The 11,871-nt window shown below is 29.9% G+C and overlaps 1 protein-coding gene across 1 annotated transcript; it reads left to right on the top strand.

Moving 5' to 3' along the window:
- The first annotated feature begins 7,847 nt into the window (after window positions 1-7,847).
- LOC122595672 (nuclear transcription factor Y subunit B-3-like) lies at window positions 7,848-9,763 on the top strand. The gene is made up of 2 exons (XM_043768092.1): window positions 7,848-8,056; window positions 9,045-9,763. The coding sequence occupies exons 1-2, from the start codon at window positions 7,983-7,985 to the stop codon at window positions 9,532-9,534; spliced, it is 564 nt and encodes a 187-aa protein (XP_043624027.1). The 5' UTR covers window positions 7,848-7,982; the 3' UTR covers window positions 9,535-9,763.
- The last annotated feature ends 2,108 nt before the right edge of the window (window positions 9,764-11,871 follow it).

Raw genomic sequence — 11,871 nt, 5'->3', positions numbered from 1 at the left:
TTTAAAAGTTCCACAAAAAGTTATAGGAGTTTAATTAGATTTGGATTATGAATTTTTGGTTTTAAACCGTAATCAAACAAATTTTTATTGATTGAAACTTTCTTTTAAAAGCCAAAAATTCCAAAAACTTCTACTCTAACAAACATAGCCATATATGATCCACAGCCTAGATACGAAATATATTGAAAAGGAAAAATGAGAGTGGTGTTTTTGTCACCCGATTACCTTTTCACATGTTAACAATTATTTATTTACAAAATATTTTTGAAAATTAATATTTGAAGGGTTTTTCTTGCGTTGGACGTGATATAACACCATCCTTACTTTGCCTAATTGAGATACGATATATATTGGCAAAAGTGGGTTGTAACCAGAAGTCAAAGCTTCATTTAAGTAGTTATTGTTTTATAGACTGCATTAAATATTTAGGGTTGTTTTCATGCCTATTTTTTTTAAATGATCATAAAATCAATTATTTTTGTTTAAATTAGTTATTGTTTAATAGACTGCATTAAATTTAGGGTTGTTTTTATGCCTATTTTTTTGAACGATCATAAAATCAATTATTTTTGTTGTAAGCAAGATTCGGACAAGAGATATATGATATTTAAAATGACCATTTAACCACTCCACTAACTATTGTTGGTTTTGTTTTTATGCCTATTATCTCTGAATCTCTATATAATGCTATCAGAAAGCGCTCACGTGGCGCTCTCTGAGTCCGCCACGTCAGCTTTTTCTTACATGGCATCATGAGAACGATTCAGGTGACAAGTCATCAGCCATGTAGGCAACTTATCTGATGATGTGGAGTGTCCACTTAAGTATGTATATAAGCCACTAAATCATCTTTTAATAAAAAAAAACTAGAGGTGAGAATTGAACTCATGACCTCTAGGTTACCATGCCATCAAATTTGCCAATTGAACCACAATGACTTTTGTTTTTAATTTAGAAAACCACATTACTTAAATACTTATGATATTAATTACCCATCAATTGCTATTCTAGAAAGGAAATAAATAGATTTATGTTGCTTTACCATCTATTATCATTAGTATTATTGTTATTCTTATTATTAGTTATTTTTTAATAATAATAATAATAATAATAATAATTAGAATACTATTATTATTATAACAACGATATTATGATTATTATTGTTAAATATATTATGACAGATTAAAATATTATTGTTATTAAGATTATTATTAATGGATAGTCGTGTTATCAATGGGTTTAAAGATTAAATTTTTTTAGTTTCTTAACTCATGTGTTTTTGATTAAAGTATATACTGAAAATTTCTAATAAGTTATATACATATACAACAAACTTCCCCCCCACCCAAAAAAAAAATAATAAAAAAGTTAAAATTAAAAAAAAAAAAACATTTTTTTTCTTAAGATTAATTACCGAATTAAGGTAATAGTTCTATTTACCATTGATTTCTGTCATTTAAGCATGTCGTCCTTTATCTTTGATATTTGAATTGTTATGGGATCGAGATTACTTGAACATCACTACTTTTCTCCTGTTATTAATGTGTTCTCATATCCTTAAGATTATGATTTTATGAGTTGTACATATAGAAAATAGAAGATGATGATGATGAAATGCGTATGGGTATGGATTCGGGAAAAAAATAAGAATGAAGATCGAATGATCACAACTAAACACCAATATTTTCATTACTTTTTTTCTTTGACCCCTATCTAGATATTTTATTTGTTTGATCTTCTTTAATATGTTAGCACCATATGTCATCAAATATTTCTTGTATTTGATTTATAAATAAACTATTATTTACAACTTTTGTTTAATATATAATATTTGAAAGTAGAGATATAGGTAGATGACAATCGTCCGATTTCGGGCTAATTTAATGGCTTTTTGTGATGATTATAGGTAATCAGTTTTATCTACGATTTATCGTTATCTTAGGGTAATATTATTGTTATTATTATTTTTATCAGTACTCATATTAATGTATCTCGGTTATCATATTATTATCAAAGATTTTTAAATCAATGGGTTTAGAGATCAATACTATTAGTATATTATATTTTTTAATTATGATCTTAATATTTGTTATTAGAATTATTGCGAACATTATTCATATCATTAGGTTTATAAACTTGAAATTCGTTGATTTAGTTTCATAAAAAAATTACCGGCTTGATCACTCATAGTTTGCACATATCACTACAAACATTGAAAATCTCCACTAGGTCTAGAAGTATTATCACTCACAATTATGTGTGTCTACATTATTTCTTTTATAACTTGCTGAGACTTTGTTTTCAAGACAACAAGATATGTTAGTAATTGTCAAGATGTATTACAATGTTCAATGAAAATATAGATGGTGTGATTATATATAGTAGCTTGTGCCGGTGTCCACTTTTGTGAACAATGTTGGCTATACGAATGGTTTTTCAAGAAGTTATGTCTTTGATTGTCAATTGATAATTCGCTTCCATATGATTTTGAAGTTCAAATTTAGAATGACATTGTATGGTTCCTTAACTGGTGGATTACCTGAAATACATCTACGATATTTGGAAAAGAAAAAACCCGTTATATATATATATATATATATATATATATATTGGACGTTCGACTAATATACAATTTATGTGGTGAATTTAAATTTGCTTACCTATCTACAAGCAAAAAAATTTATCTTTATACAATCATAAGCTTTTCTTTACATAATCATAAGCTTACTTTTCTTTATACAAATGGCTGAAAGAGTTTTGCGAGATCCTTTGCTTAGACATTATCAATGATCAAAAAGGTAAATTTAGATTATGAAAAATTGGGAATGTGCTCAATTTCTATTTATACCGCATGTATACTGAAAGTCAAATCAAAAAGTGATGGATAGATTAATCCTTTAAACTTTATACCATGATTCTTGAAATCTTGTAAAGTATTTGGTGGTTATTATTTGATGTCTGGTGAGTACTGATAAACTATTGTACATATGAGAAGACCAATGAAAACGTTAGTCGTGTTGTCTCACGACGTGATATTACACAATTTTGGTTCACTTAACGGCGACCATTAATGGCAAAAATGAAAAACAAAAACAATAAAGAAGAGAGATGAGATGACTTATAGAGTTTAGGGGAAAAAAATATTATAATTAGATATTCATTTTACCAGTGTTCATAATATGCTTTTTTTATATATAAATAATTAGATTTTCAATTAATGAAATTTATTTTTGGTAAGATTATTTTTATTTCATTTCATTTACGATAAATTATATTAGAAAACAGAATAGCCTGGTGCAACGCACGAGTATTACCTAGTTTTTTATATATATATATATATATATATCATTTCTCTTTTTCTTTACTCGTTTGTTACATCAAAGAGTTGTGGGTTGAATTCCAACGGGAGATAAATGTGTAAATATGTGATACACATTTTAATACTCCTTCCGTCCCATTTTAATTGTCCTATTTTGACTGGTCAAGTTTTTTTCTTCCGATTTTGATCATAAATATATTTGCTTGTGTTATATATTAGTTGATGAAATTTATATCAATGAGAAGCAAATATAGAACTTAATCAATTCATATATGTTATATCAAGTGTTAACATATATGTTATATTTTAGTGTTTAAGTTAACGTGTTGTGTACATGTTAGCATAAACTTTTGGATTTTTTATCTTTTGCGTGAATAGTATTGTAGTCTTTTACATTTTAACCATTAAATCCTTTTAAGACTTTTTATTTTTATCATTGAAGTTTTATGTTTAACGATTCATGTGATATAACTTTCGCAAGTTTAATTTTCACAATCAAAGGTTTTAGCTTTTTATTTTTATCTTCCAAGAGCATTGCAAGTTTATATTTCGCCATTAAAGTTTTATATTTTAACATTAACGGTGTATTGTTTAACAATATGTTTTTTTGTCTAATGGTATGTTGTCATTTTAGAATTAATTAATCGCATTCAACTCTATGTTCGGTTGTTATCACCGGCCAACGGCCGGGTATAACACTAGTTAAATTTAACATTAAATGTAGTTAGAAGTAATAAATTCTATAAAACTTGATCCCACTTCACCTAGTAGGATATATGTTGATCTGATTATCTAAAGGTATATTATCTTGAGCTGAAGGAATATCAACATGATAAAGTCTTTCATTTTCATCACATTTCTTTTGTCTACCATAGGTATCTCACAAATTTACAGTTCTCTTAAAATAACAAGAGTTTTAAGACTTAATATCCTAGAAACATTTTTTATGGATTTGTTTTTTTTAAGAACAGTAAAAAGCTTTTCAATAAATTACTTTGGCAAGATGTCAAAGATACAAAAGTCACAAACATTGTTCTTGATTTTGACTGATACCATGTTCGAATTGTAAGTGACTAATAATTCATTAATATATATTGCTTTCACATATTCATGTATTTATTACGCCAGCTAGTTGGTTAATTACTTTGATAAATGAAAAAGAAATCTATACAAAGATTGTGTTAATAATAATGTAACTTTAATTGCAGGTATGAAGTTTAGCGTTGCGCAACATGTGAAAGTTTGCACAGAAAAGCACTTTTTACCGCTTTGTGACAAATATGAATGTAGCCATTTATGTGTTCAAGTCCATGGATGGCGTGGTTGGGGAGAATGCAAGAATCCATTCATTTGTAAATGTTATTTTGATTGTCCTGGCCCTTCTTCTAAGAACAACCACCACCACCAAAACAACAACAACAAAAAAATGTAAAGTTTGATATCTATTATAACTTACATTCTATTGAAAAAAGTTATTCTTAGTTGTATGGTTAACAACATTACTTATGGTTATTTTCATTCTTGATATATATATATTTTTAAGAACGACATTTTAAAAACCCGCGAGGTAGTGGGCTCAAAACCCGTGAAAGGCGGCATTGAGCAGTTCCTTTTTTACTTTTTCATTCTTATCTATTTATACTCCTAAATTACACGCATGTCTGTGATTAAACTCAGGACTCGAAAAATCAACTCGAAGGGCCACCAAATCTAAACACTTTTTAACTTGAACTGTGTATGGGGTATTTAGATGGCTAAAGGATACCGCCAGCTGGCCCAACCCAATTGAACGAAGCTCAAACCCATTAGCCCCACGATCGATCTGGGGATAACCCATTAACCCACCCGTCTGTAGGCACGAAGGTGAATTAATAATATAATCTCATAATTTCTTAATCTATAGTTAAAAGCTTAACATCCATAAGTCAAATGGATTAATCAACATCTTAGATATAAAAATCAAAACATATTTTAATTGGTAAACTAACCAAAGCTACATTTGCCTTTGATAACGTTAGTTCAGCTAGCTAGTGTGTAGAGGACCTGTTTGAAGGCATATTATAAACTTTAAACTACCGTAGACAATCTTGTACAAGAAATCACCATTTGTTATCTACAAACTGTAAAATACTATATAAGCCGGCCTCCCTCGTAATTTCTTAGATACAACAGTCTTGACCAAGATGCATGTAACATTATTGTCTTCTTTCATCATCAAATCAATTTTCCACCAATTGCGGCTAGAGAACCTTTGAAGAGTGTGCATACAGATGAATTCAGGGAAAGAAATGATATCCTTAATTTGTCTATCTCCTAAAATATCCATGGACTATTATTGCTTATTTCCTTCTTCCCATATTCACACTGTTGCTTATAGCTAGGTTGTTGTCGTTAAAAAAAAACAAAAAAACAAAAAAACATTTGCTTGTAAGTTTTACTAGTAATTTTACCATATATATTCTTCATTGTCATCATCATAGTTTTTATGATCCTGGTTAGTTTTTCTATTTGTAAGAGTAATTTGGAGTGATGGTTTACGTCTTAGTGTTACACTGTTACGTATTGGCTATTGGTGCGAAAACATGACTTAATTCATGATGTCAATATATCGTAACATTTGCTTGATCGTGTTATTCCCACTTAAAGTGTAAACAGTAGCTAGTGAACACAATTACAAGAACATCACTATTTTCAATGAATCATGACTCATGAGTGAAATTAACTTCACAACAACTCCTTCAACACGTACAAAAGAATAATTCAATTGTAAAAATAAAAATTAACTTTATTAGAAAAATAGTATAACTACATTAATTTCGAAAAGTTTTTAAAACTTACAAATTATCAATTTGTAAAAATGGAAAAGATAAAAATCTTTACCAAAGTACCATATGCCATATCTTAATTCTTGTATCGTCTGCTACCAAAGAATCATTAAAATTGAACAACTTAAGTGTATCAATCTGACCCGTTAACATTAAAACCGGGCCTCCAACACATCAGTGCAGGAAATCTAGTGTTAAGCCGGGATTAATCTTGATACGGCCTGATAATAATTAGTAAATAAACACGATAATATATGATAGAATTTGGATGTTATAAAGATGGGGTACAATATAATACGAGTAAAACTACAGCATCGGATTCCTAGTAGAAGACTCGCAACATGGATGACCCTTTTTCTTATAATTATTACTTCCCCAATATCTTTACTCCAATAACTAATTAAAAAGAGTTGTCAAATTCCCCATTAAATGGATCGGAGGTCCACATGCTGTATTTCCACCCTACGAATCAAATGTATTAGCAATGCATAAACATTATATTAATTTACACTTCGTATATACGTACTAGTGAATATGGAGTAAATACTAGCGGTGTTCATCAGTAACGGATTTACAAATTACAAAATCGTTGCAATATTCTTGTTATTAATTTACACATTTCTTTTATTAATACGGCGAAAAAAAGGGGATGTCTAGTCTTTTTACACCAATTTGTGTAAAAATAACTGCTCAATGCCGCCTTCTACGGGTTTTGAGCCCCAATATCTCGACGGTGTATAGGGGAGGTTAAGATGTAGGCAGACTTTACCTCTACCTAAGTAGACTAAATGGTAGAAAAGGCCCTCCAACCTTTGCATGGGACAAGGATTGAACCCATAACCTCTGTCTCCAGAGGCAAGAGTGTTTACCACTGATCCAACCTTTGCAAGGGTGTTTTTACACCAATTTGTGTCTTTTACTAAATTCCTTTCCGACTCCCAAACACATCTATAGTTAAATTAATAACGGTGTCATTGGCCATCTTATAGGGATAACTTGGATAAAACTGGTAAAGTGAGAAATGATTTGACGTCTTGAATCATTTGACATCCTACAAACAATGATAACCATGCTCTTTCTATACAAAGTTAGAAACAAACGTTGACTAAAGCCTAGTAACTTCATAAAAACAAATTAGTGTGAGCTCTTAAATACTTGTGTTGAAAAATAATCAACAAATTTGAAGCTAGAGCGGAACCCAACTTAAAAACTTGATGCAATAAAAAAAAAAAATCTAAACACAAAGTAGACAGATACATATTCTAAAACGCCTATATCTTCTATCGTACAAAATAATGCAAAGGAGTACAAACAATAATACATCAACTAGCATACCCAAAAAAAAACTTTTTTAAAAAATTTGACTTAATTTGAACCTGCCTTACAACCTTTTTTGCCCTTCATAAATCTTTAATGAGTTTGCAGATCCAAACAAACTAATTTTTCATGTATATACCAATAATTAATTAGTGTTTATTTATTTGTGTGTATCAAAACTAAGAAAATTATTATCTTAATTTCCATGAAAAAGTCATATCATATGCCTAGTCATCAAAGTATCCAACCGTCCAAAAATTTTCCACCCCCCACATCCACATCCATCGATCATAACCCATGCCACATAATCCACTTTCTTATCGTCAAACAAACGGCCATAAACCTCCCACGTGTCACTCCCGATCCCTTATTACACCTTTCAATCCAACGGACCGTACACAACATCTCTTCAAAACACCCCAATCCCCCAACCCTCCCGGAGGAGTAGAGCAGACTAGCAGATAAAAACAAAACAAAACTCCGGCAAACCCCTTCTTCCCGCCAAATTATTTGAACAACTTATGGCGGACTCCGACAACGAGTCAGGAGGTCATAACAACAGCGGCGGTGATTTATCTGCTAGAGAACAAGACAGGTTTTTCTTTCTTAATTACTCGTTTTTTTCTTTTTTTTTTTGTTTCAATTCTACTATGTACTATACTTTTTGTATCTATATCTATATATAGCATGAAAGATGTATATGTGGTTTTTTCTTCTTTCTAAAAATAGCTTTATGTGACATAGTTACTCACTTACTTGTGGTGGTGAATTGGTGATATGTCTGCCTACTTTTTTTTTGAAGAAAAATAACGTTTACTAAATTATACGTGTATGTTGTTAGAAGCTAAATACGTGTATCGATTGTCGGTGATTTGTATATACCACATCAAATATTTATTTATCCATTTTATAATTTAAACTCACAAGTCACAAATAAAAATAGGCTATTGAATTATCCATTTATCGGCCGGTTATCTTTTTTCTTTATCTAATATTTTCATCTATCTATCAAAAAATGCAATATACTCCTGTGTTAGATAGTTTAAGAAAGTCAACCCTTAGTAGATGTAATAATTGAAGTTTATAAGTCCTATTTTTAATTTTACTTGCATCAGAATTTAAATCTTTTCAAAACACTAGAGGTACACTTAATTTTGAGTGTGTTAAAAATGTCTATAAATATTATGTTTTAGAAGTTGTTGTCTTGTATATGATATTTTGGTGGTGTACCAATCTATGCCTTAAATATAATCTTTGACCTCTGTCCTCAGAGACGAGGATATTCATCATCATTCATTTGAACCATGCTGTTTATATGTATATTTATATCCCATAAGTGTTAAAATTAAAAAATAAAATACAGTTGTTTTTTAACGCTACTTGTTGATTAGTGATTAATAGAGTACATCATATTGTATAGCTGTTAAAAAAGTACCAAAGGTTGTAGACTTGTAGTTGAAAAACCTTAAAATAACGTTTTTATAAGACAAGATCGATACATAACTTGGCCTAATGTTTTTCAGATAACGTACGTATTTAGCTGTATAACTAATTAACTTAACTAACTGTAAATTTTACTATAGGTTTTTACCGATTGCTAATGTGAGCCGGATCATGAAAAAGGCGTTACCAGCGAACGCAAAGATATCAAAAGATGCAAAAGAGACGGTACAAGAATGCGTATCCGAATTCATAAGTTTTATAACGGGAGAAGCATCAGATAAGTGTCAAAGAGAGAAGCGTAAGACAATAAATGGTGATGATTTGTTGTGGGCAATGACAACATTAGGGTTCGAAGAATATGTCGAGCCATTGAAAGTGTACTTAGCAAAGTATCGTGAAATCGAAGGGGAGAAAACGACATCGTTAAGGCCCGGTGACAAAGATGGAGTAGATGGTGGTGCATATAGCAATACTAATACTAATAGCAATGGAATGTACGGAGGAGGAGGGGGAGGGTATAATCAGCAGATGTATGGATCGGGTCAGTATCAACAAGCGGGTATGGGTATGGGTCATTTGGGCAGGTCAGGCAGTATTGGCGGGGGGTCATCTTTAAAGCCAGGTAGGTGAAGTCGTTAAGTGGGGTGGGGTTGTGGAAAAATAAAGGTTAGAAAAAGGATGAAAAAAAAGGAAGAAAATATCATGGATATCCTACTTTTTTTTTTATTTTAGTATTTGCTAATTGGGGTTTTTTTTTCTCTCTTTTTGATTAATTATTGACATGTAAAATTGTGAATTGTTACATATAATTTTAGGTTGTGCTTTTCAGCTTTTAATGTTAATTAAGCTTACTTGTTTATTTTGATTTTTAGTTTAAATGTAAATCTGAATTATGATTGATTCTTAAGTTTTTATTAAAAGTCATGGATCTATGAAAGTGTGCAAAAATTAAAATTTTGGAATAGATTGACAGAGGTTGACAAAATCGCGTTTTGGACCCCAAAGGAGCTTGGAATGGTCATGTTTTGTGATAAGAGAATATTGAGTATGAGACTGTTATATATTTAATTTGTGTGAAAAATCACTAACATATTAATATTATAATATTTTGAATAAATGTTTGATCTCCTATGATATTTATGATTTAAAAGAAGGTATGTGAGGAGTTTTTCACTCAACTTAAATGTCTAATACCCTTATATTCTTTTCCCTAAAGATAATTATAGTTTTGTATCATTTGTGTTTCTGACTTTCTGGTTATCATTTCTTAAGGCCATCCAAATTCCCAACCTACATCAACCTAACCTTTAATAAAAAAATTAATTTCTCTCTCATCCACCTAAACAATCCAACCTAACTCAACCTTTTAGTCACATTCACAACTCAACTAAAAGACAAACCAATAAGGTTTATAAATAAATCTTAACTAATCGCATAATGACAAGTGGTAAACGTTGGGTGACTCCTTTAAGTCAAGCCACCAACCAAGTTGTTATTTTAAGTGACTTTTTTATTTTTTTAAAAGTATTTTCAGTGACCCACCTTCTAAAAAGGTTAGGAACGTGGGTGGTCTAATATGATTCAAAAGGTTGTGGGTTCAGATTCCTGTGTAAGTACAAATCGCGTGTAAGTAATTATATGTGTTGATTTTGTCTTTTTAGAAAAGGAAATACATTTTTCAAAAACAAAAATAGAAATGAGTTAGACCAAAAATGAAGTAACATGAATGTTAAATTTTGAGACATGATGCTAGACCAAAAATGGTAATAGTCTATGATTCCCCTTTTTTTTAACGACAAACAAAACTATATAATCACATAATAACAAGTAGTTAGTTACAAAATACACCAGCTTTTTTACAAAACTTTTTATCATCCAAAAAACAGAGACACTAAAATTATAAGTTAATATTAGTTATATATTAAAGTTTTTCCTTAGATCTCATGTCAATGAAACAAAATCTCCCTAATTTTTAACCAAAGAAACTCATCATCTTGATGGCCTCCATCACATTTCCCACCAAGATAGGTTTATCGTTAAACACAAGCTCATTTCTTTCTTTTTAAATTTCCCATAGAAAAATCCATGCATGTGTCACTACTCCTTTATTCTTAAAAAACAGGCTTGTATGGTTTTATGAAAATTTATATAACATGAAACTACTTATCTTCATTATATTAAAAAAGAGAATTTGAGATATAGATTTCTATTGACGAGTATGAGTCTTTGTTGTAAAGTTCATTATAACTAATTTTTTTTAGCAACTTAATCAAATAATCATTGTATATTCAACCAGAAGAATTAAATAATTATTTTTTTAACTAAAAAAGTTTTTCAAAATGAATAATGAAACTGATAACCTAATACAAAAAAATACTTTACATATTAAAAGTTCAACATCTGAATTTTATGACCATAGCAAGACCCTAGTTATTTCAATAAATATCAAACAAATTTCTATTTCATTCTTCTAATAAAATCTTCATATTTTAACCAAAAATTCTTTCTGGGTCGATAATCATATATTAGTTGCAAAACAAATAACAATTTTTTTACTTTATATATTTTAACTAATAATTAATACTTTCATATTTTGACAGGTTTTTTTAGAACAACAGAATTTTATTACTAATAAACACAACTAGCAAGACAATAGTTGTTAAAAAATACAATTACAAGAGAAATTAGATAACACTAAAAACAACAAATCTAAACTCTACTTGATACATTAACTGAGAGGATCATAAATGGGGTGAAAAAAGTTATGCCCATTATGGTGACCCAAGACATAAGAAAAACTCTCAACCAATGAAGACCGAGTCACCGGTTTTCATTTCGTAGTGTTTTTGATGTAATCCCAAATATGTATCGAAGCACAAGTAACCCAGAACGATCCTAACAACATACCAAAAAAAAAGGCTACTAACATAAAACTTGAAGCATTAATCAGGATGAAACTGCTTGACT

This window comes from Erigeron canadensis, chromosome 4, assembly GCF_010389155.1.
Source record: "Erigeron canadensis isolate Cc75 chromosome 4, C_canadensis_v1, whole genome shotgun sequence".
NCBI lineage: Eukaryota > Viridiplantae > Streptophyta > Magnoliopsida > Asterales > Asteraceae > Erigeron > Erigeron canadensis.
This window is presented reverse-complemented; position numbering and strand designations above follow the sequence as displayed.

What these genes read in the sequence shown, in the direction of transcription:
- LOC122595672 (XM_043768092.1), top strand. Translation starts at nt 7,983, where the DNA reads ATGGCGGACTCCGACAACGAGTCAGGAGGTCATAACAACAGCGGCGGT. An exon ending in TCTGCTAGAGAACAAGACAG is followed by an intron (nt 8,057 to 9,044) that starts GTTTTTCTTTCT and finishes ATTTTACTATAG; the next exon opens with GTTTTTACCGATTGCTAATG.